Raw genomic sequence first — 26,178 nt, forward strand, 5'->3', positions numbered from 1 at the left:
ATGATGGGACAACACAATCAAACAAATGTCAAAGAGTTTGTTTTTGTGGGATTCTCCAGGGAGCAAAACATAAATTTGTGTCTCTTCGTAGTGTTTCTCTCCATGTACCTTGTCACCCTGACAGGCAACACACTCATCATTGTGGCTATCCGTATTGACCCACGGCTCAGCACACCCATGTACTTTTTCCTGAGCAATTTGTCTTTCCTGGACATCTGTTATACGACTAGTGTGGTGCCCCAGCTGTTGGTCCATTCCCTGACTAGTCACAAGGTCATCTCTTTCAGCCGTTGCATGGCGCAGCTCTACATCTCTTTGTCCCTGGGTGGTATTGAGTTTATCCTGCTAGCAGCCATGGCCTATGACAGATATGTGGCTATCTGCTATCCCTTGCATTACATGACGATCATGAGCAGACAAGTGTATATCCAGATGGCAATGGCTTCGTGGATGGGCGGCTTCCTCAATGCTCTGGTGCAGACGGTATTTACTATGCATCTTCAGTTCTGTAGCTTCAACACCATCAACCATTTTGCCTGTGAACTCCTGGCTGTTATAAAAGTGGCTTGTTCCAACACGTTTGTCAACGAGATTGTGATTGTAGTGGCAGGAGTCATTGTCCTGTTGATTCCCTGTGTTGTTGTGCTGCTCTCCTATGTCTATATAATCCGTGCCATCTTGCGAATTCGCTCTTCAGAAGGTCGGCAGAGAGCCTTCTCTACATGTACCTCTCATCTGACTGTGGTCACTCTCTGCTATGGCACAGCAATCTTTGCTTACATGAGTCCCAAAGCCAACACTTCACCCAACCAAGACAAGATGGTATCAATATTCTATGCAGTGGTTACTCCCATGCTCAACCCTATCATATACAGTCTGAGGAACAAGGAAGTAAAAGGGGCCCTATCTAAAGCAGTAAGGAAAGGTATCACCACTTAAAGGCATTGACTCATTATTGGATTGTAATGGGGTCTTAAAGTGCACAGTAGTGCTTGATTTGGGGGCTGTGGGTTGATTGCCTTATGCATTCCTATCACTAAGGCTGCAATTGTATCCACACTTATTACTAAGCAAATCTTATTCAAATCAGTGTGTCTTACTTCTGAGTAAATATGCATAGGATTGAGGTGTGGCAGGAGTCATTCAGTACTTGATGACGCAGGTGGCACTGTGGGTTAAACCACAGAGCCTAGGGCTTGCTGATCAGAAGGTCAGCAGTTCGAATCCCTGCGACAGGGTGAGCTCCTGTTGCTTGGTCCCAGCTCCTGCCAACCTAGCAGTCAAAGTGCAAGTAGATAAATAGGTACCACTCCAAGCGGGAAGGTAAACGGTGTTTCCGTGTGCTGCTCTGGTTCGCCAGAAGCAGCTTTGTCATGCTGCCCACATGACCTGGAAGCTGTATGCTGGCTCCCTCGGCCAATAACGCGATATGAGCGCCGCAACCCCAGAGTCACTCATGACTGGACCTAATGGTCAGGGGTCCCTTACTTGATGATAAATAGCTGGATGTGTTCACTGAATCCACAAGAAAAGGATTGAATCCTGATTTTTTTAACAACCAAAAAACCCCATAGATTCCCTCCACCTTTCCCTGCTACCATGCTCATACCATAAGTTTGGTTGGGGTGCCCCTGTGCAATGTGAGATGGGATGAGTGGAGCTGCTGAAGTGGAACTTTGGTTAACTTCCTTAAGTAAACTTATTTTATGATTCAGGTCTTTGTGTTTTGTGGTGATATGTGGTTATATCTGTGGTGTCTTATTCACATATGCAACCTATCACTTACTTTCTACTCAAGTGAGAAACTTGCAAGTTTGAACCTGATCCTAGATCCAGCCCACTGCATAGCCTGGACACAGATTGGGTAGTGTCTTGGTTGCCAATATCTCTCAGCCAAACTTACCTTAATGTATTTTTATGATAAGAAAGCAGTGTACAGAAGGAGAAGAAGGGACTTACAAGTGGGCATACACAACAAATGAGTGCATTGTAATTTAGCAAATCTGTTCCTATTCTATTTAGCCCGGAACAGTTTGTTTGGGCCTCGCTGGGGGAGAGGGGGTTGCAGGTGGAGAGAGAAAAAGGAATATATCTGTTAATGTATTTCCAACCATCCTAAAACTTTCTACTCTTGCACAAAAAAGACTTGTGGTTTGGGACTGACTGTACCCTTGTTATAAATTGTCTGTTGGGTTTTAAAGAGTGGGAAAGGAGGAAACTATATTTTTACCTTTCATCCCTCCCGGAATCAACTTGCACAGTGCAGGGATTGCACTGAGTGTGCCCAGCTGCCCCAATCCACCTTCCAGTGAATAGAAAAACAAAGACATTACTAAAAACTTAAGATGGGTTGGGAAACTAATGCACTCCAGAGACTGATGGATTCCAGTCCCCACAAACTATTGCATGTTTTATAGCTGGGAATTTTGCTGAGTATACAGTACATAAATCATTGTCCTGTTTCTTTTTTCAAACTATGAGGTCTAGAACCACCCAAATTTTGTAACAGATGATCAACATGGCAATAATATTCCACTTATTTACACTTGGTAAGCAGGAAAAGGTTGAAGGGAGGTATGCAATATCCCATCACAATCACAACACTTGAGATCGGTTTTGTGGTCGCATTGTAATTTCCTCAACATGTTTTAAATATATATATTTTCCTTATGTTGAAGAATCATTTTTTAAAAATGCCATATGCTGAGAAAGTGTATTAAAAATATGGGGTAACAGTGAAACTCTCTCCCCCCCTCTCCCCCCCCTCACTCTCTGTGTGTGTAAGCAGAGGACAGCATGGCAGGCACCTTAAATATGTGGGGAGAGGAACAATTAGACAAAAATATGAAAAAGGAAAGTCAGGCATAGGCTACGTAAACTGCAAATGAATGAATGAATGAATGAATGAATGTTTATAATGGTACATAAATACTGTAAAGAAATACGTAATAAATAAACACATTTATAACTGGAATATAACGCTTGATCACCTAACTTTCCTGCAAACAAATCAGAATAAATAGGGAATAAATAACAGATTTAATCTAGTTACAGGTAGGTAGCCGTGTTGGTCTGACGTAGTTGAAACAAAATAAAAATAAATCCTTCCAGCAGCACCTTAAAGACCAACTAAGTTTTTATTTTGGTATGAGCTTTCGTGTGCATGCACTCTTCTTCAGAAGTTGATGGACTTCCATTTCATGCGGCTCAATGTGGTGCCTTCCATAGTTCTAGTTACAGGTAGGTAGCCATGTTGGTCTGACATAGTCGAAACAAAATAAAAAAAAAATTCCTTCCAGCAGCACCTTAAAGACCAACTAAGTATTTATTTTGGTATGAGCTTTCATACCATAATAAAAACTTAGTTGGTCTTTAAAGTGCTGCTGGAAGAGATTTAATCTAATCTGCCTCTAAACAAATCAGCATGATTGCTAAGTACTGAGGCTGTCTGGAAGTGACCTAAGTGTTGGAAGAACACATTCCTTGGCATGTGACGTGGCATTGCCACCAAACAGGGCTTCCTACCTGTTTGTGTGCTTAGATACACATTTCTTTTCTTTGGAGTTATCTGTAGGAACACACTCTTGCGTATGCGATTGTCACAAATAGTGTGAGGTGGCCTTGAACAAGTCATGGAAGATGTAGACATAAAAAGGTGTTATGCATGAGGTGCTGGGAGTTTATATTCTTAATTTTAACCCCCCCTACCATTGGATCCTAAGAAACATTGCATTGAAGCATAAAGTTGCAGATGGGGAGAGTGCTGTTGCAGTCAGTTTCTGTTTGAAGGCTCCCCAAGGATATCTGGCTGGCCACTAGGTGGGTCTTTGGTCTAATTCAACAGCACTCTTATTTTGTTCAATTGTTTGTTTTTTGATAAGAAACACTTCAAGTCATCATTTTGGAACACAATTCCCCACACATGTACACTTAACGTAACACCATAAGAAGAGTCTTCTATTGGCTAATCTTGTCCAGCAATTTGTTCTTACAGTGACCAGCAAAATGCCTTTGGAAAACCCCAAAATGGGCCTGAGTACAATAGCACTCTCCCCAAAACAACTGATACTCAGAGACATACTGCCTCCATCAGTGGGGGTAAAACAGAACCATGTGGTCCCTGAATTTGTCTAATCCTCCATTAAATCCACTTCAGGGGGAACAATCCCCCTGAAAGCCTCTGACACAAGCCCCATGGGAACGGTACAAGTGCCATAGCTGCCAAGTTATCCCTTTTTTAAAGGGATTTTCCCTTATGCTGAATAGGCTTCCTCGCGAGAAAAGGGAAAACTTGGCAGCTATGACAAGTGCATTACTGAAGAGTGAACTACCGCTGGATTGTATTATGGATGGGAAAAGGTAAAGGGACCCCTGACCATTAGGTCCAGTCGTGACCGACTCTGGGGTTGCGGTGCTCATCTTGCGTTATTGGCTGAGGGAGCTTCCAGGTCATGTGGCCAGCATGACAAAGCCGCTTCTGGCAAACCAGAGCAGCACACGGAAACACCGTTTACCTTCCCATCGGAGCGGTACCTATTTATCTACTGGCACTTTGATGTGCTTTCAAACTGCTAGGTTGGCAGGAGCTGGGACTGAGCAACGGGAGCTCACCCCGTTGCAGGGATTCAAACTGCCGACCTTCTGATCGGCAAGCCCTAGGCACTGTGGTTTAACCCACAGTGCCACCTGCGTCCCTGTATTATGGAAATGTTCATCCAATAAGAAATTCAAATCATCATCATCATCATCCACCCCTCTGACTGGGGCTGGATCTAGACACATGAAAGAAGAATTTTAGCTTAAAGTGTTGTAAATTTAAACAGGGAAAACAGGTAGAGAAAAATGGGACTCCACATACAATGTTATATCAGGCATGTCCAACTCCCAAGGGACTGTGATCTACTCACAGTATAAAAAGACCGGCTGTGATCTACCCACTAGCATTGCTAAGAGTTGCTGAGCTTTTTTTAGGGAAGACTTGACCAAAGTTGTTGAGATATACATATATACATATAATAATAATAAACACACAAAGGCAATCACTATCTTGATAATGCGATCAACCAAAGACACCTCCGCGATCGACCTGTTAGACATGCCTGGCAAATACAACACATATTAATCATTTTTTCTTTACCAGTCTAGCTGAGTTCTGCATTTCCCAAACAGATTATGAAACCACAGTGAAACACCACGAATTTAAAACTTCCCCATATAGGGCTGCCTGTATATAATAGTTAAAGTATCAGGAAAGACAGATTTGGGTAACACATAAAATGCTATTTGTTGTTTCAACACCATGCACTACTTGGGCCCAACAGTTCCTGTAAGTATCTTCTGTGACATTTATTAGCAATGGATTCAAGATGGTGTCAATGAAGTGGCTTTAGATACCAAATCTACACACACAACCCTTCCAAAGGTGAGATTCAGCTGACTTTCCCCATCACTTTGAACAAGGCCCCTTTAACATCCTTGTTCCTCAGGCTATAGATGACAGGGTTCAGCATAGGGGAGAAAAGAATATAGAAAATGGAAGCTTTCTTCTCCTGCTCCGCAGCACGTTCAGACTGAGGCTGCAAGTAAGTGAAGCTGATGGTGCTGTAGTACAATGTGACAACAGTGAGGTGGGTAGCACAGGTGGAGAAAGCTCGTTGTCGTCCCGTTGCTGAGTGCATGCTGAACACCACCCTGGCAATGTGGATGTAGGAGATCACTATAAAAGTGAAAGGCAACATGAGCACAATGACACTCAGGGCAAATATAAGGACTTTTACTATATAGGTGTCCATGCAAGCCAGCTGCAACACGGCAGGCTCCTCGCAAAAGAAATGGTTGATTCGGTTGGGCCCACAGAAGGGGAAATTTATGGTGACAACTGTCAGTGCTGCAGCATTGAAGAATCCTCCTAGCCAACAGGCTCCTGCCATCTGGATACACACTTGCATCCGCATGATGGTTGGGTACCGCAGTGGTTGACATATGGCCACATAGCGGTCATATGCCATGAGAGCCAGGATGAAGCACTCAGTCATCCCACAGGACAGCATCAGGTTGAGCTGAGCCATGCATCTGTTGAAAGAGATATTACTGGTTCTGGAGGCCATATGGAACAGCATCTGGGGGAAGATGATTTGTGTGCCAAATATGTCCAGGAAAGAAAGGTTAGCAATGAAAAAGTACATTCCTGTATGAAGGCGGGAGTCAACCCAGACCAAGAAGATGATGAGGCTGTTGCCAAATAAAGTGATGAGATATATGGCTAGGCACAGTGTCAACAAGATACGTTGCAATGTTGGATGACTGGTGAAGCCAAGAAGAATGAATTCATTCACGGAGGTCTCATTATGAATCCACATATCACCCCAAAGACTCCACCTGCAATGATAAGTGCATCTATAATTGGTGTACTGATTGAAATGTCACATCACTAAGCAATCACTCAAACATGCAGATGCCACCTAGCTTCAATATCACGTGGTATGGTTCACTGTCCATACAGTTTTGTTCTTTTTCTGCTCTATTTGGAGTCAGCTTGTTTGTTCTCCCCATCTCTGTTATTTCTCCTTGTCAAAACTGCTTTTTAAAACAAAACACAAACACAGTATTTGTTCATCCCACCATCAATCAAACTTCTTATGTTGTTTAAAACTGTGCCACTTTCCTCCCTGGATCCCCCCACAGTCACTTTATTCAAACTTTTTGCCATTGTTAAAAACAGCCACTTCCCCCCTTTCATTATTCCCACACCCTTGCTTTACTCAAACATCTACCGGTACCTTGGTTTTGTTTGCCTCACCTCCCTCAACTCAGAGAGATAATGTATATGGAGTCCTCAAATATTTTGTGGTAGCTTTCCACAATTTATTTCTGATCTGGTAACATTCAGCATTATAGTGTTCAGTAGGGGTCAGCAACCTTTTTCAGCCGTGGGCCGGTCCACTGTCCCTCAGACCATGTGGTGGGCCGGAGTATATTTTGGTGAAAAAAATGAACGAATTCCTATGCCCCACAAATAACCCAGAGATGCATTTTAGATAAAAGCACACATTATACTAATGTAAAAACACCAGGCAGGCCCCACAAATTACCCACAGATGCATTTTAAATAAAAGGATACATTCTACTCATGTAAAAACATGCTGATTCCTGGACCGTCCATGGGCCGGATTAACAAGGAATTGGGCCGCATCTGGCCCATGGGCCTTAGGTTGCTTACCCCTGGTGTTCAGTGTAGAAATTTAAAGGATTGATCAGTTTGTGTATACTAATGAAGACTCTAGTACCAAGTGCATATTTTGAAGGATTTACATAATAAGTGAGTCACAGTGTCATATCGTTCTGACATCGTTTTTTGTGAGGCAATAGTAATGGCAACAAAATGTAAAATAAAATAAAATGTCGCAGCACAATTAATATGTGCTCCCTTTTTCTACATTAAATGCATAGAATCATAATTTTATGTTGTTAATTATTATAAGCATTTGCTCTTAAATGAATAGGTTTTTTTTTTTTTTACTGACTTACTGATTCATGAGTTTTCACATCCACTCCTTCATGGAAATTTTTTTCACATCTGTTGGCAATCTTATTTTCTTAATAATAAATGCACTGACCTAGTAATTTTTCAAAGCATCACCTTTTGAGATTGCCTGCAAATATTCTATTGCATTTGAATTGGTTCAGAGCTCACTCATTTGCTGATTTACAGGCTACAAGCAATAGTTTTGTCTTTTTAAAGCTACCTTGCAATCCATGTATATTCATTTTACCTAAAGATGCCTCCAATAACCTTTTAAATCCACAAATTGAACTTCAAGATAGAAATCAAATTATGAGGGATAATGTGCAAGCACATTTGTAGATTATGTAATTTTGTTTCACTACATCTTTCTCACTGTATGCAACAGGTAACTCTTGGGAAGATTGACACTGGGACCTTCTGCATGCTGAGCTATGTCTCTTCCTTATATGCACCAGTTAGCATGATCAGAGATGATGGAAATTACCTGGTTTTTTTCCATCTATAAGACACCCCCATGTAGAAGATATTTTTGGGGACTCAGATTTAAGAAAATGGGGGAGACACTATCCATGTATAAGATGTCTCCTAATTTTGGACATTATTTTTAGGGGGAAAAAACCTATTCTTATACATGGAAGAATACGGTATGTTAAAAATTATCTGAAGGACATTGTTGAGGAATGCTTCTGAAAAGTACTTCTGAAATGCCTACAGCATTTAATATATTTACTCCCTGTGGAACGTGCCACCCCCCTTCAGATGTCAGGGAGATAAAGAACTTTTAGAAGACATCTGAAGGCAGTCGTGTATTGGGAAGTTTTTAATGTTTGATGTTTTACTATGTTTCATATATGCTGTAGGTTGCCCAGAGTGGCTGGAGAAACGCAGCCACATGGGTGGGGTATAAATAATAACAGTTATTATTATTATTATTATTATTATTATTATTATTATTTTAAAAAGTCTTCTCTTCAGCCCTGCATCAGATACACACAAGAAATATGATTAAGCACACACAAAGTAATACCACATCTATTGCCTCATACATGTACATACCGGTAGTTATGGAAAGGAAACTGATGCTTTAACCTCATAAAACTATTATTAATCATTTACTTGCTGGTTACATGAAATCCATTCCAGGTGCTATCGGTTTCAGGTGAGGCAAATCTTTCCCAAAGTGGTACAGAATAATTGGCAGTGGTTGTATAAATTGCAATGATTGTACATCATCCAGGGATCTCTTTGTCTTAAAAGTTAGAGGTCTGAGTCAGTGGGTGTGAGAGAAAGAGAACCGAAGCCCAAAATAGGATGGTTATGGATGCCTTCATAGGCATCAAAATGCTCTTCATAGGAGTACAGTTGATTAAAATATACATCCATATTGGAACTTGCAAAAACTCATGCTTTCCCTGAAGCATTTGAGACAACACAAACCCCTTCAGTTCTGAACTTGTTAACTTTTTCATTCCCTAAAGACAGTGGCACAGAGACATAGTTAACTCGAGCTATTTCCTGGGTTTATTCTCAGAGTTTGCCAAAGAGAATCTGTCCCCAAGAGCCAGAAACTGGGAAAGAGAACAGCAGTAGGCTGGTTAAGGAAGGCCTGCATTGTGGGGGCAAGGGGTTGGTTGGTTGAGGGGGTTACGGCTGCAGTCCTGGGCAGTACTGTGAACCTCCCCCGTTTTTGCAGGAAATTCCCTTATTCCAGCCTTTATTTGCAAATCCGAAGGGTTGACAGCTATGACCTGGGCACAATTACTATCTAGAAGATTCTATTAAAACCAGTGTGTCTCACTTCCGAGTAAACTTGCATTGGATTGTGGTTTTAAGTGTTCAGCACTTGATTATTACTTTAATTGACTCCTCTTAAAAAAAATCAAATATAAAAAAATCAAAGGCTGGAATCCTGATTTCAATTAACATAAATTAATGGATTACTACCTGCAGTGTCCTGTAACACCCCCTTGTCCAAAAGAGTCCACACAAAAGGTTCAAGAGAGGTGCTACTTTGCAATATGAGATGGGGGTGGGGGTGGCCTTGATGCTGCCTTGTCCTGACTGCTCTACTTCCAGGTAAGCAGCAGTGACACAGTTGTCTCGAGGTCATGTAAGTGTCACCATTTTCTAGGGCATCTACTGCTGTGAGTGAACACTACCTGATATTTGTTGGTTTTGTTGTATCAGCGTTTTACCCAACAATTTTTTAAAAACATTTTTATTGAAAGTTCAAAAAGTACATAATTATATGTGCACTAAACATAGTGAGACATAAATAAAAGAGAGAGAAAGGAAACAGAACCCATGTAGAAGGGAAAATAAAGGGGGAGGGGAAAACCCAAAACCGTATACTTTACAAGGTTGTTGTTGCATATTCACCAGATCTTAACCTATTAAAGTATTTGTAAGATTGGATTCCAAATATCATTGAATTCGTCCATGGCAAGTCTGTGTTTGTTTGCAAGTTGTTCATGTGTTGCAAGTTTATATAAGTCTTCAATCCAATCGTATAAGAGAGCCGCATTTTTATTTTTTCCAATTCATCAGGATCAATCTTTTTGCTGTGGTAATGAAGGAAGGAGCAAACAAAATTTATTATGAACCTCGACTTTGTGTAGAAAACTAACAAGCCTGTGTGCAAAATGAGCCCCAAGCCTGAAGCCTGTAAAAAGGAAAGTGGGATCCTCCTTATTGAGGGTCCTGGTTGTGCAAGGGTCCCTAGAACGCCCCCACAGGGTTAAATCTATTAAGGGTGTAGCCCAAGCCTTAGCTTTGGCCTCGGAATCATGCCAGGCTGTTTGGACCAATTGCTGTTGGGACAAAACCCATGAGGTGGGTTGATAAATACGGCAGCGTGATGCAATTTGGGGCACTAGCTTTGTGTTGCCGAACACCCTCCCTCCCTATCATTAGGCAGTGCTGCTCTGGCCTTGCTTTGGATTGGGTCACCTGTTTTGGAACAGGGGCTGGGTAGGATTTTTATCCCATTTGGCAGATTGGCTATAGCCACTTGGTTTTCGCCTACCCCCTCAGCAATCGTTACAACTTGTAATGTTTGGCAGATAGGCATCGGCTTATTGAAATGTGGGGGAGGGGAGGTGTGGCCATCACCTGCCCCTCCAGGAACAGGGTATTCCGCTAAAGGAATCTTGGAGTCCTGGATCTCATCCGAAGCCCTCTTGAGGGGCTAGGGCCATGCCAGTACCACAGGAACCCTTTGGTTGGTCCTCACCGATGTTGCTCCCTCGTTTGGTGTTTATCCTTTCAGACTACCAGCCAGAGAGGTGTGGAGTCAGTTATAGTCTGTTGCCAATGCCTAACCCAATACCACTCACTTTGCTGTATTCAATAAAGTTGTGGACTAAATTTTTCCCAATAACTTAAACCAAAATAAGTGTCGGTGTGAAGTTATTTCAAGGGGGGTGGTCTTGGGGGCCTTGAAGTACAAAACTTTCTTTCTGCAAAGTTTGCAGTTCACTGGGGGGGGGGGGGTTGACAGTTTACTTTGACCAGACTCTGACTGGCTGAAAAGTCAGCAGTTGGCAAGGTTTAGCTGTAAAGAAGCCACAAGCGACATTATCTTTAAAATTTGGAATCTGCTAAAGCTTGCTAATGTGGAAAATTGTATGATCTTCTACGGTACCTTGAATGCAAAAATAGCTTATCTAGATTTTGGAATGCTTCATTAGAACAATTGGTGACATATATCCAGCTGTGTTTCTAGCTTGTTAGTAGCAGCACAACAGAATGCATTGCTTTGAAGTTTGTAAGTTTGCTATAGGAAGAGAGCCTAAGCAGGATATACAATGTACCTCAAGAAGTACCCCAAAACTGAGTAGAATGCCTGTCTGAGTACAAATGCCAACAAATGCCTGCCTGAGTAGAAAGCAATCAAGGCAGCTATGAACCCCAATACTATGAATAGAAAGTCCTGCAAGCTTGAAACTTATAATGACTGAACTATGAGTGAACTACTTCTTAGGAAGGTAGCCATACCAGACCAGCTGGGCACTGTAAGAAGTTGGCAGACTTAGGAGATGAGGAAATATGCTATCTAAGGAAAGTTGAAAGACTTGTTTGAAGATCATAAGCCTGTAGGGAGAAAGCGGTACTGCTTGCTTGCCAGACTATATCCTGTATGTTCTATCTGTATTATGTCAAATGTCTCATACATTATGTCAGTTTTTTGGCTAACAGAATGTCCTGCTTCATAAATCATGTCAGAGTTCTGGACTGCAATACAATATGTTCATACATCATGTAAACTTGCTTTCTGAAAACCTATTTAAGTCTGCTCTAAACTAAGGGCGATATTCCAGTCTGTTTGGGACTGGGATCTAGCTGAAGCTATATCAATAAAGACGTTTCCTCGAACCCAAGGGTCTGTTGGTTGACTGGGAAAACACCTGCTACAGTAAGAGCACAGAGCATCCATTCGTATTGTCCTTTTGTAAGGTTCCATGTGCTGGGTATTGCGAGTTCACCATCATGGTGAGCACAATTTGCGGTGGGGGCTTAACAAACCACTCCTAAGTTCCAAAGGTGGGGGCATGAGTGGTCACTGTTGGATAGGTCCCTGGCTGTTGTTGGGCAAATTTGTATGTTGCAAGTTGATGGGTCAGCCCCTTGGGTATAAAAGCCAAAGAGAAAGGTTTCTCTTTCTTTTTGGCTGCATTTTCGGATCCCCACCCTCCCTCCGCTGTTTTTTAGGCCTCTGTGTTGACATTGCTGTGCCTCTCATGGGGTCGCCTGTATTCGGGGGCCTGGTAGGATTTTTTCCATTTGGCTGATTGGCTGGTGCCATCTGGTTTTTGCCTACTGCATAGCAAATAGTCACAACTTGTAAGGTTGGCGGTTGGGCATTGGTTATTGGTTGTATATGGGGTCTGTTGACTGTGTTGGCCCCTTGAGTTAATGCCTGAGTTAGGGCAGATTCCGGTCAGGAATACAGGGGCTCTATGCAGTGTTCATAACCCCGTCGGGGACCAGCAACACGCATGAGCCCCTGGGAGCCTGAGGGGAGAGGGGACCCAACTCCCTGTCTCTCCCTGTAGGGTTTCCCCTTGTTGACAAGCGAGTTTATTTCTGTCCTTAGGTGACAGTTGGAGAACCAATGCCTACGCAACCACTCACTTATTTTATATTTGTGTTTCAATAAAAGTTGTGGGCAAATTCATGCCAAAAACCATTAAACAAAAATTCTGTCTATGGTGTGAGTTATTTGAGGGGTGGTTTTGGGGACCTCCACACACAAATAATTCAAGAGGATATTTTGATCTGTAAATGTAAGGTTGTTCCGTACAGTTCTGTTGATAGTTTCAGTTACCTTCTGCCAAAAATATTTCAATATAAGACAATGGAAAAAACACACACATATGTTTAAATAAAAGGAGGAGGATTTGGGATCTCAGACTTAGAATTGTATCATGAAGCATTTTGACTGTCAGGTACACAATTCTGGAAACCCATAACTGACAACAACTGTCCAAATTGGGCTGCTTTGGAATATTCCTATGTAGCATACTCAAGACATTATTGAAACAATAACATCAGTTCGAATCATAAGGCACCATATGTCCAAAAAATATAAAATTGACATTTTTCCCCACGACAAAAGGGCTTTGTGGGGAAACCCATCTTTAAATTCGGAAAAGAAATGGCCATATGGAAGAGGTGGGTGAATTTGGGTATATTAACATTAGACCAGTTGATTAATGAAGAGAATGAATTTTATACATATTCCATTTTAAGAGACAAATACAGAATTACCTAAAAATGCTGAATGGCAGTATCCCCAGATAAAACACTTGCTAACCAGCATCTACAGACCAGCGGCTTTTACAGCATCAGAGACCCCAGAGATATTGAAGCAGTTGATTAATTCTTACGCAACAACAACAACAAAAATGACCAACAACATATATAAATCTTTGTTATAAGAAAACCAATTTGATATACTGTTACTGAGGGAGTATAGAATAAAGAATTTGAGATCTCAGTTTTGGCCACACAGTGGAAAACTGTTTTAACTCCTCTAACAAGGGTGTCTCTGTACCTTAAATTGGGGCTCATACAACAAAAAATAATATTTAGAATATACTGGACCCCATTACGTTTGTTAAAAAAAGGACTATCTAAGGTATCTAACTGTGGAGATGCAATTGGGATAATGCTTCTCCCCAACAAGTTTTAAATACATGCTTTTCCTTATCCTGGAGAAGGATTTGTTTAAATGTCAAGTGCTGATCAAATTATTTTTTAAAAAGTATATCATTCTGGGTATCATTGATACAGCTGATACAAGATGTATCCCCAGAGGACAGCATGGTAGCCTCTCTAAACATCTCTCTTTATGTGTGAATTAGACAAAAGTGTGAGAAGCAAAGATGGACATGGGCTACATTTATTGTAAGTAAGTAAGTAAGTAAACATTTGTATTATATAAAATATATAAATAAATATACATTTTAAATACCTGTAGCAAATCCCATTAAGCAAATGATGCTCTTTGTGTTTTGTGATGTCACTTTCTTCACAACAAAATTGCTTGTGGGTCATTTCATGGTTTGGGTTCAAGGTCAGGTGCAAAGAGAAAAGTGAGAGAGTGAAAGGTTCCATTTGTCCCCCAAAGTTGGGCTTTTTCAAATAAGAAAGGTGATGGGGAAAGGCCCTGAAAAGTGTAGTGTAGCTTTTGCCTGATGCAACACACCATCTATCTGCCTTGTAAACTAATCAGAATGAACTATCAGTAGATAACAGACGTAATCCAATTTCCCACAAACAAATCAGGATGAATGCTCAAAAATAGGTTTTCTGAAAGTGAGGTTTGGGCTTAAATCAACACTGTGTGAGAAGCCCATTGCAGCTGTTTTTCCCTTGGCTATACTGCTGTCTTCTGCTGTGTACATAAAGTATGTGGAAGAGCAAACTTCCATGGATATGTGAGAGGTAGATACTGCCAAACTGTGCTTTCCACACAGGTGCTTTCCAGATGTCTAATTCTTTATTCCATTCCTGCTTCAGTACCTATATATCAAATTATTTGGAAATAACAAAGATTTATATATGTTGATGGCCGTTTTTTTTTTTTTTTTGGTGTGTAATAATAATCAATTGCTTCAATATCTCTGGGGGTTTCTGAGGCTGTAAAAACTGCTGGTCCATAGACGGAGATGTTGCCATTGAGCATTTGTCGGTATTTGTCTCTTAAGATGGAATATGTATAAAATTCATGCTCTTCATTTATCAGCTGGTCTAATGTTCATATACCCAAATTCATCCACTTTTCCATACAACCATTTCCTTCCCAATTTTTAAAGATGGGAAACCGTTTCCAAAGGTGAGACTCAGCTTACTTTCCCCATCACTTTGAACAAGGCTCCTTTAACATCCTTGTTCCTCAGGCTGTAAATGACAGGGTTCAGCATCGGGGAGAAAAAAGCATAGAAAACAGAAGCTTTCTTCTCCTGGTCTGCAGCTTGTTCAGACCGGGGCTGCAAGTAAGTGAAGCTGATGGTGGTGTAGAACAATGTGACAACAGTAAGGTGGGTAGCACAAGTGGAGAAAGCTCGTTGCCGTCCCTCTGCTGAGCGTATGCTGAACACCACCCTGGCAATGTGCATGTAGGAGATCACTATGAAAATGAAAGGCAACATGAGCACAATGACACTCAGGGCAAAGATGAGGATTCTTACTGTATAGGTGTCCATGCATGCCAGCTCCAACACGGCAGGCTCCTCGCAAAAGAAATGGTTGATTCGGTTGGGCCCACAGAAGGGGAAATTTATAGTGACAACTGTCAGTGCTGCAGCATTGAAGAATCCTCCTAGCCAACATGCTCCTGCCATCTGGATACACACTTGCATCCGCATGATGGTTGGGTACCGCAGTGGTTGACATATGGCCACATAGCGGTCATATGCCATGAGAGCAAGGATGAAGCACTCAGTCATCCCACAGAACAGCATCAGGATGAGCTGAGCCATGCATCTGTTGAAAGAGATATTATTGGTTCTGGAGGCCATATGGAACAGCATCTGAGGGAAAGTGACCTGTGTGCCAAATATGTCCAGGAAAGAAAGGTTAGCAATGAAAAAGTACATGCCTGTATGAAGGCGGGAGTCAACCCAGACCAAGAAGATGATGAGGCTGTTGCCAAATAAAGTGATGAGATATATGGCTAAGCACAGTGTCAACAAGATATGTTGCAATGTTGGATGACTGGTGAAGCCAAGAAGAATGAATTCATTCACGGAGGTCTCATTCTGAATCCACATATCACCCCAAAGACTCCACCTGCAACGATAAGTGCATCTATAACTGGTGTACTGATTGAAATGTCATATCACTAAGCAATCACTCAAACATGTTGATGCCACCTAGCTTCAATATGATGTGGTATGGTTCACTGCCCATATAATTTTGTTCTTTTTTTTGCTCTCTTTGGAGTCAGCTTCTGTTTTCTACCCTTCTCTGTTATTTCTCGTTGTCAAAACTGCTTTTTAAAACAAAACACACACCCAGTATTTGTTCATCTCACCATCAGTCAAACTTCTTATGTTGTTTAAAACTGTGCCACTTTCTTCCCTGGATCCCTCCACACCCACTTTATTCAAACTTTTGCCATTGTTTAAAACAGCCACTCCCCCACCCTTTAGTATTCCCACACTCTTGCTTTACTCAAACATCTACCTTTTTCATACCTCAGCTGCAATAATTCAGAGAGAGAAAAGATGAGATGTCCGCAGATATTCTGTATTCACACATTGTATTACACTTCTGGTAATGAGCCTCGTATAACTGAGATTCTTAAATCTATTTTTATTCTGTTTTTATCTGTTTTATGGTTCTCTTTTGTAAATCTAGATTAATAAAAATTTGTTTTTTAAAAAGTCCTATTCATGCATAAAGACGTTAAACCATGGAGTAAGCTTTCATGTCAGGCTTAGCTCACCTTGGGAGAGACTCGGTAATCAAGCCGATATCTGAGCTGTTTACTGCAACACAAACCTAATGGCTCTTACAGACCACTATTGAGTTCCAAAACCAATAATACAGGAACTTTCACCACTGTAACCCAGCCAAGTTATACTGCCTGTACAATTCTTTCTGAACGCTGTACATGAATATCTCCTATGGATAGTTTGTAAATAAATCATTTTTAACTTACCAAACATGTGGTCTTTTTATGGTGGGGTAGAGGAGAACCTTGGCAGGAGCTTAGAATGATATATTTTAAAGATCTTATGGCCTATATGTCTATGCTTTACTTTGCTGCATGTTTTGTGATTTTTAATCCAGCTGGGATTCTCTCACCAAAGAGTACTTGCCCTGGGAATGCTTTTTTGTGCCTATTTTTTTTCGTTGCCAACAATAGTTATAACATCATAAACCTGTTATTAATAGTTACAGGTAGGTAGCCGTGTTGGTCTGAGTCGAAGCAAAATAAAAAAAATTCCTTCAGTAGCACCTTAAAGACCAACTAAGTTTATATTTTGGTATGAGCTTTATTAATAATTCACCTGCTTTTTACATGTAACACATTCCAGCTGCTATCTGTTTCAGATGTTGTTTAAAATGTGGAGTAGAATTGGAAGCAACAACTGTGTATTCCCCAGGAATCTCTGGCTTTTAAAAAGTTTGGTGAGTTTGTGTGTGTGAAAACTGGAGCAGAAAATAGGAAGTTTGTGGGTGACTGGACAATCTAGCATTTTCACAGGCATCAAAATAATATTCACAGGGGTACATTTGATTGAAATATAAATCCATATCTGACCTAGCACAAACTCCTCATTTCCCTGAAGTATTTGAAACAACACAACTCCCTTCAGTTCCAACCTTGTTAACTTTTACATTCCCTAAGGACAGTGAGCACAGAGATTCAATTAACTTGAGTTTATTTCAAGGGTTTATTTTCAGGGTATGCAAAAAAGAATCTGCCCCCAAGAACCAGAAAGTGGGAAAGAGAGCAGCACTAGGCTGGGCGAAGAAGCCCCATGCTGTGAAGGACTGTGTGATTTGGCTATCTTGACAATGATTTCTAGGTCAAGAGTTAGCTCTTCTTCTAAGACTCTTCCATGCAACCAATTTATTAAATAGTATTGTGATTTTCACAAAGCTTCTTGAAGATTATATGACTCATAGCTGCCAAGTTATCCCTTTTTTACAGGGATTTTCCCTTATGCTGAATAGGCTTCCTCGCGAGAAAAGGGAAAACTTGGCAGCTATGATATGACTTCTGCTGTCTATTGAACATCCGTTCTGATTTGTTTGCACAGGGGTTACACAGCTTCACATCAAGCAATTGTTCTCCTACACTCCTCAGGGCATTTTCCTATCACTTTCCTTAACAACAACAACAACAAAATTCCTACAGTCATACCTCGGTTTAAGTACACCTCAGTTTGAGTATTTTCAGTTTAAGTACTCCGCGGACCTGTCTGGAACAGATTAATCCACTTTCCATTACTTTCAATGGGAAAGTTCGCTCCAGGTTAAGTACGCTTCAGGTTAAGTATGGACTTCCGGAACCGATTACACTCATACCCTGGGGTTAAGCACGCTTCAGGTTGAGTACTCCGCCGACCCATCTGGAACAGATTAATCCACTTTCCATTACTTTCAATGGGAAAGTTCATTTCAGGTTAAGTACGCTTCAGTTTAAGTACTCCACAGACCGTCTGGAATGGATTATTCCACTTTCCATTACTTTCAATGGGAAAGTTCGCTTCAGGTTAAGTACGCTTCAGGTTAAGTATAAACTTCCGGAACCAATTGTGTTTGTAAACCGAAGTACCACTGTATAAGACATGCTATGGCCTATAGATTCAACAGCAGAGTGGCTCATAGAATAAGGAGGGAAGTATAGACTCCTTTGCTTTCCAATTTCATACTGTAACTATTGAATCTGTTGCTGTGACTCAGGAACTGTAGCAGACAGCACTGATAGTATACGTTACGAACCCACTGAGGGGATGTAACATATGTGTTCCATTTTGTTTTAAATATAGTGCAATACACATTGATAACCTTGAATACTGGGCATGCATTAGTCAGTCAGAGATTTCCCTCTAAATTAAATTGGGTGCTCCCTCACAAGAGGGCACGTGTTGTGGTGGGATCTGGCAACCAAACCCTGTGTTGTGGGTGGGAACATTGGAGCTGTCACAACACCCTATTGGTGGTCCCTCGATCTTGGGAGCAATTGGACTTGAGGGATGCCAGTCAAAGCGATCAAGGGACCACTATTTAACTGCTGCATGTGTCCCTGAGCTTCCTCTTTCGGGCTCAGTGCCTCGGGACACCTACCCAGCTCTCCCTATATTTAGGACTTGCGCTTGATCTTGCTATGCCGTCGTGTGTCACCTGTTGTTGGGACAGGGGCACGGCAGAAATTTTCCCCATTTGGCTGGATGGCTGGTGCCACTTGGGTTTCGCCTGCTGCGTAGCAAATCATCACAACTTGCAAGGTTGCGGACAGGCTCTGGTTCAGGTGGATAGGGGTGGCAGGATGCCTAGCCATTCCTATGTGTCGGTATTCCTTTAAGAAGGAATCCATGGACTCATGGTTGGTCTTCCCTGTGCAGGGTTGTGCCCTGAGCCTGAGTTCAGGGCTCATCTGGGTGGAGGTGTGGCAGACACCCCTGCTTGCCATCTGTCTCAGGTGTTCACCCAAGTCTGACTTATGGTTGGTACCCAGAGTCAGCGCTGCCACTGAGAAAACTCTGTTCTGCCACACAACAGATAGCTAGTTGAACCAGAGCCTATGCAACCACTCACTTGATTGTAATCAATAAAGTTGTGACCTAAATTCTGCCAAAAACCAAACCAAAAATTTGAGTCCTGTCTGAATTTATTTCTGGGGGTGGTTAAAAGGTCTCCACACACAAATGTCAGCTTTAGAAAAGGAGTGCAGCAGGGAGGAAAGTCTTCAATTCCATCCCTCCATCTATTTCAGTCCTGATAACTACCAGTTCCTTCCCATAGGTGATGGTATTTGCACATCTAAAAACCTTGCATGCTAAATGCAAACATACATTTAATCCCGTGTCTAATTTGCTCTTAGATGGCTCTTAACAAGACACATTCATTGAAAGTAAGTCCAGCAGCAGCTGCCAGTCATCAGTGGTGCCTAGTCATGTTGACTCTATGGAACCTCCAGTTTCAGAGATGGTGTAACTTTGAATGTCAGTTGCTGTAGGGAAGGGCTATTGCCTGTGTTTGAGCTTTCCACTCATCTTGTGGCCCAATGTGAGAAACAGGATACTTGATTTCTTAGTGTGATATAGCAGTGATCAAAAGACATTTATAGAATTGCACTGTAGCAGTGCTGCACTGTGATTAAGAGTCTCCAAGCAGGCACTGGTAGGATTAAATAAAAAGTGGTAAATTCCTTTTTGTTACCAGAGAGGTAGCCAACCTGTTTTCCTCCAGTTATTTTGCATTTTAGGTGCCATCAGCCCCAAACAACAATTTCACTTTGTCTGAGATAATGGGGATTATCTTCCACAATGTTTGAAGGCTGCCACATTGCCAACACTTACCATAATTTCTTTTGAGTAAACTCTGTTCTGCCACACAACAGATTTATTTTAGCAGTTCATTCTTATGTGTCTTTAAACATACAGAGCCTCATCCATCATGGTACATAATCTGTTTTGAATACATACGACACACACACATATATACACACACAAATTGAATAGCAGGACTGTGCAAGAAATATGTGGAGTTTATATTCGTAACAAGCATTTCATGTAAGGTATTTGCACAGTAACATAGAATACACAATTGAATGTGACTGGCATTTCAAAACATTTCAGACAATCTTGTCAACAAGGAATGGTGCATATTGACTTAAGAAAATAGGTGAGAGACCAGCTGGTACCAGTTGTGATTACTTTAATCCACAACTGGCTCAATGTGTGACTATGATATTCTAAAGGCAAACATAAATTTAAAAAATGAGTATAGGTCTATAATATGTGAATGTGTGTTAGATATGTCTGTCTGTCTATCTATCTATCATCTATCATCCATCTATCTATCTATCATCTATCTATCTATCTATCTATCTATCTATCTATCTATCTATCTAATCATCTATCTATTCATCATCTATGTCTATCCATCCATCCATCCATCCATCCATCTAATCTATCATCTATCTATCCATCTATTCTCCTCATATTTATTTATGTCTAATAATGCTTCTCCAGGCATTCTTTACATCCTTGTTGCGTAAAGTGTATATGATAGGATTTAAGAGTGGTGTCAAGACACTGTATATCACTGGGATAAGCTTGGCCTGATTTGAGGAGTAACTGCTGTTTGAAGTCGAGTAACTGAAGAGGGCGCTGCCATAGTACAAAAGGACCACAGTGAGGTGAGAGGAACAGGTGGAGAAAGCCTTTTGTCTCCCTTCTGAAGACCTTATTTTTAAGACTGTTGAAATGATGTAAGTATATGATAGGAGGATACAAAGTAATGGGGTCCAAGCTATGAAAAGGCCAATAGATAGCAAGAGGATATGGTTAAGGGAAGTATCACCACATGATAGCTTCAGCAGGGGGGGGAATATCACAGTAGAAAGCATCAAGGCGGTTCTTCCCACAAAACGGTATTTGGAAAGCAAAGGTGGTGTGCACAGCTGAGTTGAGGAAACCCCCAGTCCAGCAGGCCATGGCCAGTTGGAGACAAATGGTTTTGCCTATAATCAGTGTGTAGCGCAAAGGGTTGCATATGGCAACATAGCGGTCAAATGCCATTACTGCAAGAAGGAGGCATTCGGTGCCTACAAAGGAGAAGAAAAAATACACCTGGAGCACACAACCCATGTAAGAAATGTTGCTTCTCTCAGAGAGAAGGTGAGCCAACATCTGGGGTATCGTGGTAGTAGTGTAGCAAATGTCAAGAAAGGAGAGATTCCCAAGGAAGAAATACATGGGCGTTCTGAGCCTCTGATCCACCAAAGTCATTACTACAATGAAGGTATTCCACAGCACAGTGAAAAGATAGATGATTAATAATGCACTGAAGAGAAAAATACTTTCCTCCTGCAGATTTTTAAAACCTAGGATGATGAACTCAGACAGGCCAGTTTCATTTTGTGTCTCCATACCTTGACAAATAAACAACTGGTTTTCTGTAGAGAAGAGGGAAATGAATTGTGATCATGTTAATAAAGAGTGTGTCACATTGACATTATATACACTATAAAGTGCAGAAGATGACAGAGGTATGTTTCTGATGGGCCTTTCTTTGAGAAGAGATAATCCTTCTGTCTGCAGGATAACTCTGTGACCTTTCCTGCAAGAACACTGCAGATTTATCACTACAAGAAGAAATCCTAGCATACCGTAATCAGCTCTTATCCCCATAGAACCAATATGGATGGTGATCTATGTAGAGTGCTGTGAATCCAACTGATATTTCAAGTCCATATGGGTCCTTACCACCAAATACTAGCAAGAAGCTGTCAATATGATGTGTGTTGGGGACATTTTTATGGTTAGAGGAGTGAGACAGACTATTGAGAAATAACTGGCAGCTGCTAATATGGAACTCACCATTTCTACGCAGTGTTTGGACTGAAATTATTGACATTCCTGAAATAAACTCATGTATCTGTGGTATAGTAGTCTCCCTCTTGGGAATCATCCTAAAATGCTTAGTAAAAATGAATTTATATAGATTTTCTTTCCCACATATGCCCAAACATAAAGCTCTTATAACATGATTTTAACAACACAGCAATACCCTGAGCCTGAATCAGCTGATAAATCATTTCTCTCCCTTTCCTCCCCCATTTACCAAAGTGGGTAGGAAGCAATTTGAACTTGGTCCTGTGTTATGCAATCCCCACGCTTGATCCTTTGCACATAATGAACAGAAGTTTGAAATGATTTTTTCTTAAAGGAAAACTGTACATATCTACAATACCTTGGGAACCCTGATCCAAAATAATTTTCAGTATGATCTCCAGTTGTAATATCCATGAAACATTCTCCAGTGGATCACTCATGTTAGAAAACTGCATACACAGACAATTGCTAGCACATCTATGCTATCTCGTTCCAAAGCTCTAGAGTTGACACTAATTTTTGAAATGGGTTGTGGAGTTTCTGCTCTGCGATACAGTGAAGGGTAGCAAATTATGTTCCAGCAAAATTACTGAAATCTGTCAGGATTGTTCCTCATATCTCAGCAGAAGAACAACAGGAAACATTACAGCAGGTTCTTACTACAGCTAACAGATGTCACCTGCCTTTCAACTTTCTTGGGCATCCTATTCGAAGTCAAGCTGAAGAAACTCTTCACCTGAGATGACCCTTGGTAAGATCTTGAATTTGTGCTGTCACCGTAGTTCACACAACACATTGTTTTGAAGCAAATTGGAAGAAACATCTGAGGAATTTCACGGAATGAAATAGAATTTGTCGAAGGCCAATATCACACTAGTGAGGATGGTTAAAGCTCTCCACAGCTGAAGTTCTCTTCTACCCCCCAAGTCACTTCTTGAAGACTAAATCCAAAATGATAAAATCACTGTGGCTTCTGATTCACCTCTTCTCTATCAGCATCACCTAATTTAAAATGATGCCATTCTTGACAGTGCAATTTTCTTTCTAATATTCTATAAAACAAGCAAAATGACTGATATGTTATCAATATGAATAAGCTACTTAAGGTCCAATGAACTATTTCACCAGGTTTTACAGGAAAGTCTGCTTTTGTTGCCTGTGTGATTTTTAAACCTAGAAGGATTTATTAATTTCAGTGAAGCAACTGTTGCTTATATAGGCACAAATATGAAGGAGGCCTTTGAGGACTTTCTGCCCAAGAGAATTCCATTCTGTTTTCCAAAGAAAAAACAGCAAATATTCAGATCAATTGTGAAAGTTAATTGGCATGCCTTGAAATAGAACGGAATAATCTTTTAATAAATGTACCTGATGATAAACATGGTTGATCTCAGATATTAGCCTGCATTGGCTGTGACTGGGGATAGATAACAGAAAGGAAAATAACAACCATATAAAATCAATGAATTGGAAGTAAAACTGGATTTTCATCAAATTATCCAGAAACAGTCTCATACTAGAATAAGAACAAAATCCTAATTTTGTCTGGTCAGAAGAATTTCTGGTTGAAATAGGGTTTACTCCCAGGTAAGAGTGACTTGGTTTGCAGTCTTATTGAATTGACAATGTATTTGTGACATTCCTGCTGCCACAGTGACCAAAGCAGAGAGTAGAGAGGCCTGGGGTGGCGGTGGACACCTGGCTATTTATGATCCTCTCACCTTTCTCTCAGGGTTTTGTGACAGTCATCCTTTATTCATAAACATTATACCTCCCACCACCACCACTTCCCACAGACACATTTAAAAGGCTGGAGAATATTTATCAGCCAAAGACCTGTTTAAAAGGAACATTTTTGGCTGGCACCTAAAAAGGTATAATGAAGGTACCAGGTGAACATCCCTGGGGCAAGCATTTCACAAACAGGGAGTCACTACAGAAAAAGTCTGTTCTCATGTTGCCGCCCTCCAGGCCTCATGTGGAGGAGGCACATGAAGAAGGCTCTCAGATAATTGACGCAGAGACTGGGACAGCTTATATGGGGAGAGGCAGTCTTTGACGTATTGAGGTCCTGAGCCATTAAAGGCTTTATAGGACAAAGCCAGCACATTAAATTGGACCCGGAAACTATTTGGCAGCCATTGCAGTCCAGCCAAGTGTCAGGCTTTAGGTAATCAGCTTCTTCCCCTGTGGCAGTAAATAAGAAGATCAAACGAAAGGAACGTCTTACCAGTTAGATTCTTTAATAATCACAGTGAGAGAGAAAAAGAACATATCTTCCTAGAAATGGTGATGCTCCCAATTAAGGCTCACTCCCCCCCATCCCTTTTAATCTATGTCACTCCTACGTCTTGTAATCTGATTTTGTACCCTCTGCACTTTCTGTTTTACCACTTTCTGAGCTCTCTGTGTTTTTGGGGACATGTTTTGTTAAACTCTAAGTAGTGATGGGTGAATCTGTCAGTGTTGGTTTCTCTCAGTTTCTCCCGTGCCCCCCATTTCAATTCAATTATTCAGATTTCCACATTATATTAAAGTCTTCTTCTTTTAATCCTCATGAATATTCCTCAGTATTTTATTGTAAATGTTCCCAAATATACACATTTTTGATGAATTTTAGATATGAACACTGCAACCCAGTAAATGCATGCATTACTTGGCAGGGAAGCCATGTTACAAAATTTTGAGAAGCATGAATTATGAAGATTAACTGTGTTTCAGTCTCACATTTCCCCCCATAGTAGAACAAAAAAACCCCCACAAATGTTCATGTGAAAATATGAGGTATTTGGTGGCAGTTGGGATCTCCAAGCTACCCAGCTTCAACTCTTTTTCATACCCTGGTAGTAAGGCAAGTTGCAACAGATTGCTGCGAATCTTATTTCCTGACACAAAACACCAATGTGCCGGGGCCCTGTCCAAATCAAGCCTAGGGGTCTGGTGTGCAGGCTTTATGCTTTTCACAAGTGGACCACAGACAACACTAGTTTCTGAAGGAAATCATGTGATGCTAAAGGTGGCATTTCAAAATTGCAGTTAACACCTTATATGATTGAAGAATAACACAAGGGCAGGAAACTGTGGCCCTCAGGTGTACTGTGGACTCCCACTCCCTCCAGCCCCAGGCAACATGGCTGATGGTCGTGTAATGGGATCTGTACTTAAGCAACATCTGAAAGACCAGAGGCGTATGAAAATGAACATACTTTTAATGGAATCAGTGTCTCTTTATGTAACCACTTAAGAACTCCATTTTTAAAGACCATGTCAATACCATACCAATAATGTAAGCACATGATTGTATCTGACAAATTAAAACTCTGAGTACAGGCAGCTTCCATATGCACAATATTAAGAACCTAAATAGCTGGTGGTATTTGCACATCTAGAAACCTTGCATGCTAAATGCAAACATGCATTTAATCCCGTGTCTAATTTGCTTTTAGATGACACTTAACAAGACACATATATTGAAAGTAAGTCCAGCAGCAGCTACCAGTCATCTGTGGTGCCTAGTCATGTTGTCTCTATGGAACCTCCAGTTGTGTGTCGAGGCTTACCAGAAATTACCTTAAAATAACTCACAACTGACACAAGAATTATGGTTTGGTTTTTGGCAATTAATTTAGGCCACAACTTTATTTAATTACACAATTTTAATCTGAGTGTTGGCTTAGGCTTTTGGTTAACCACTTGTCCTTCCCTAAGATGGACTATCTCCATCTGTCCACTGAGGACAGGACTCAACTCATCTGTCCACTTGGGACAGGACTCAATCATCTGTCCCCTTCGGACAGAACTCACATCATCTGCTCACTTGGGGCAGGACTCACTTCAGCTGTCCGCATGGAACAGGACTCACCACTGTCCGCTTGGACCGAACCCGCTCGGACTTCCTGAAGGGAAGTCAAGTGAACATCCCTGGGAGAGGAGGTGGCTGAGCCCAGGCATTCCCTCCTCTCTTTTTCCAAGAATGTTCCCCAAGGCTTGTACTCTTATAATTGGGCCCTCCATCCCTGCCAATGGCAGGGAGCAAAAGGTGGGGGGTAGGCATCTGGATGCCACACCCCT

At 41.2% G+C, this 26,178-nt stretch overlaps 3 protein-coding genes and 1 pseudogene across 3 annotated transcripts; 1 reads left to right on the forward strand and 3 right to left on the reverse strand.

Annotated features, from left to right (window-relative positions):
* LOC118077969 (olfactory receptor-like protein OLF3) lies at positions 1-939 on the forward strand. The gene has a single exon (XM_035101686.2). It carries the CDS (start codon positions 1-3, stop codon positions 937-939), a length of 939 nt encoding a protein of 312 aa, XP_034957577.2.
* A 4,490-nt stretch (positions 940-5,429) lies between these two features.
* On the reverse strand, positions 5,430-6,359 carry LOC118077970 (olfactory receptor 2D2-like). Its single transcript, XM_035101687.3, has one exon. The coding sequence runs from the start codon at positions 6,357-6,359 to the stop codon at positions 5,430-5,432; it is 930 nt and encodes a 309-aa protein (XP_034957578.3).
* An 8,512-nt stretch (positions 6,360-14,871) lies between these two features.
* LOC118077971 (olfactory receptor 2D2-like) lies at positions 14,872-15,801 on the reverse strand. Its single transcript, XM_035101688.3, has one exon. The coding sequence runs from the start codon at positions 15,799-15,801 to the stop codon at positions 14,872-14,874; it is 930 nt and encodes a 309-aa protein (XP_034957579.3).
* Positions 15,802-20,714: 4,913 nt separating this feature from the next.
* LOC118077972 (olfactory receptor 5V1-like) lies at positions 20,715-21,654 on the reverse strand (annotated as a pseudogene).
* Positions 21,655-26,178: the final 4,524 nt, after the last annotated feature.

The sequence above is a fragment of the Zootoca vivipara genome, chromosome 12, assembly GCF_965207765.1.
Source record: "Zootoca vivipara chromosome 12, rZooViv2.hap1.1, whole genome shotgun sequence".
NCBI classification, from domain to species: domain Eukaryota; kingdom Metazoa; phylum Chordata; class Lepidosauria; order Squamata; family Lacertidae; genus Zootoca; species Zootoca vivipara.

Bases quoted from the DNA above. Each gene is read 5' to 3' on its own strand.
- LOC118077969 (XM_035101686.2), top strand. From the start codon at position 1: ATGATGGGACAACACAATCAAACAAATGTCAAAGAGTTTGTTTTTGTG.
- LOC118077970 (XM_035101687.3), bottom strand. From the start codon at position 6,359: ATGTGGATTCATAATGAGACCTCCGTGAATGAATTCATTCTTCTTGGC.
- LOC118077971 (XM_035101688.3), bottom strand. From the start codon at position 15,801: ATGTGGATTCAGAATGAGACCTCCGTGAATGAATTCATTCTTCTTGGC.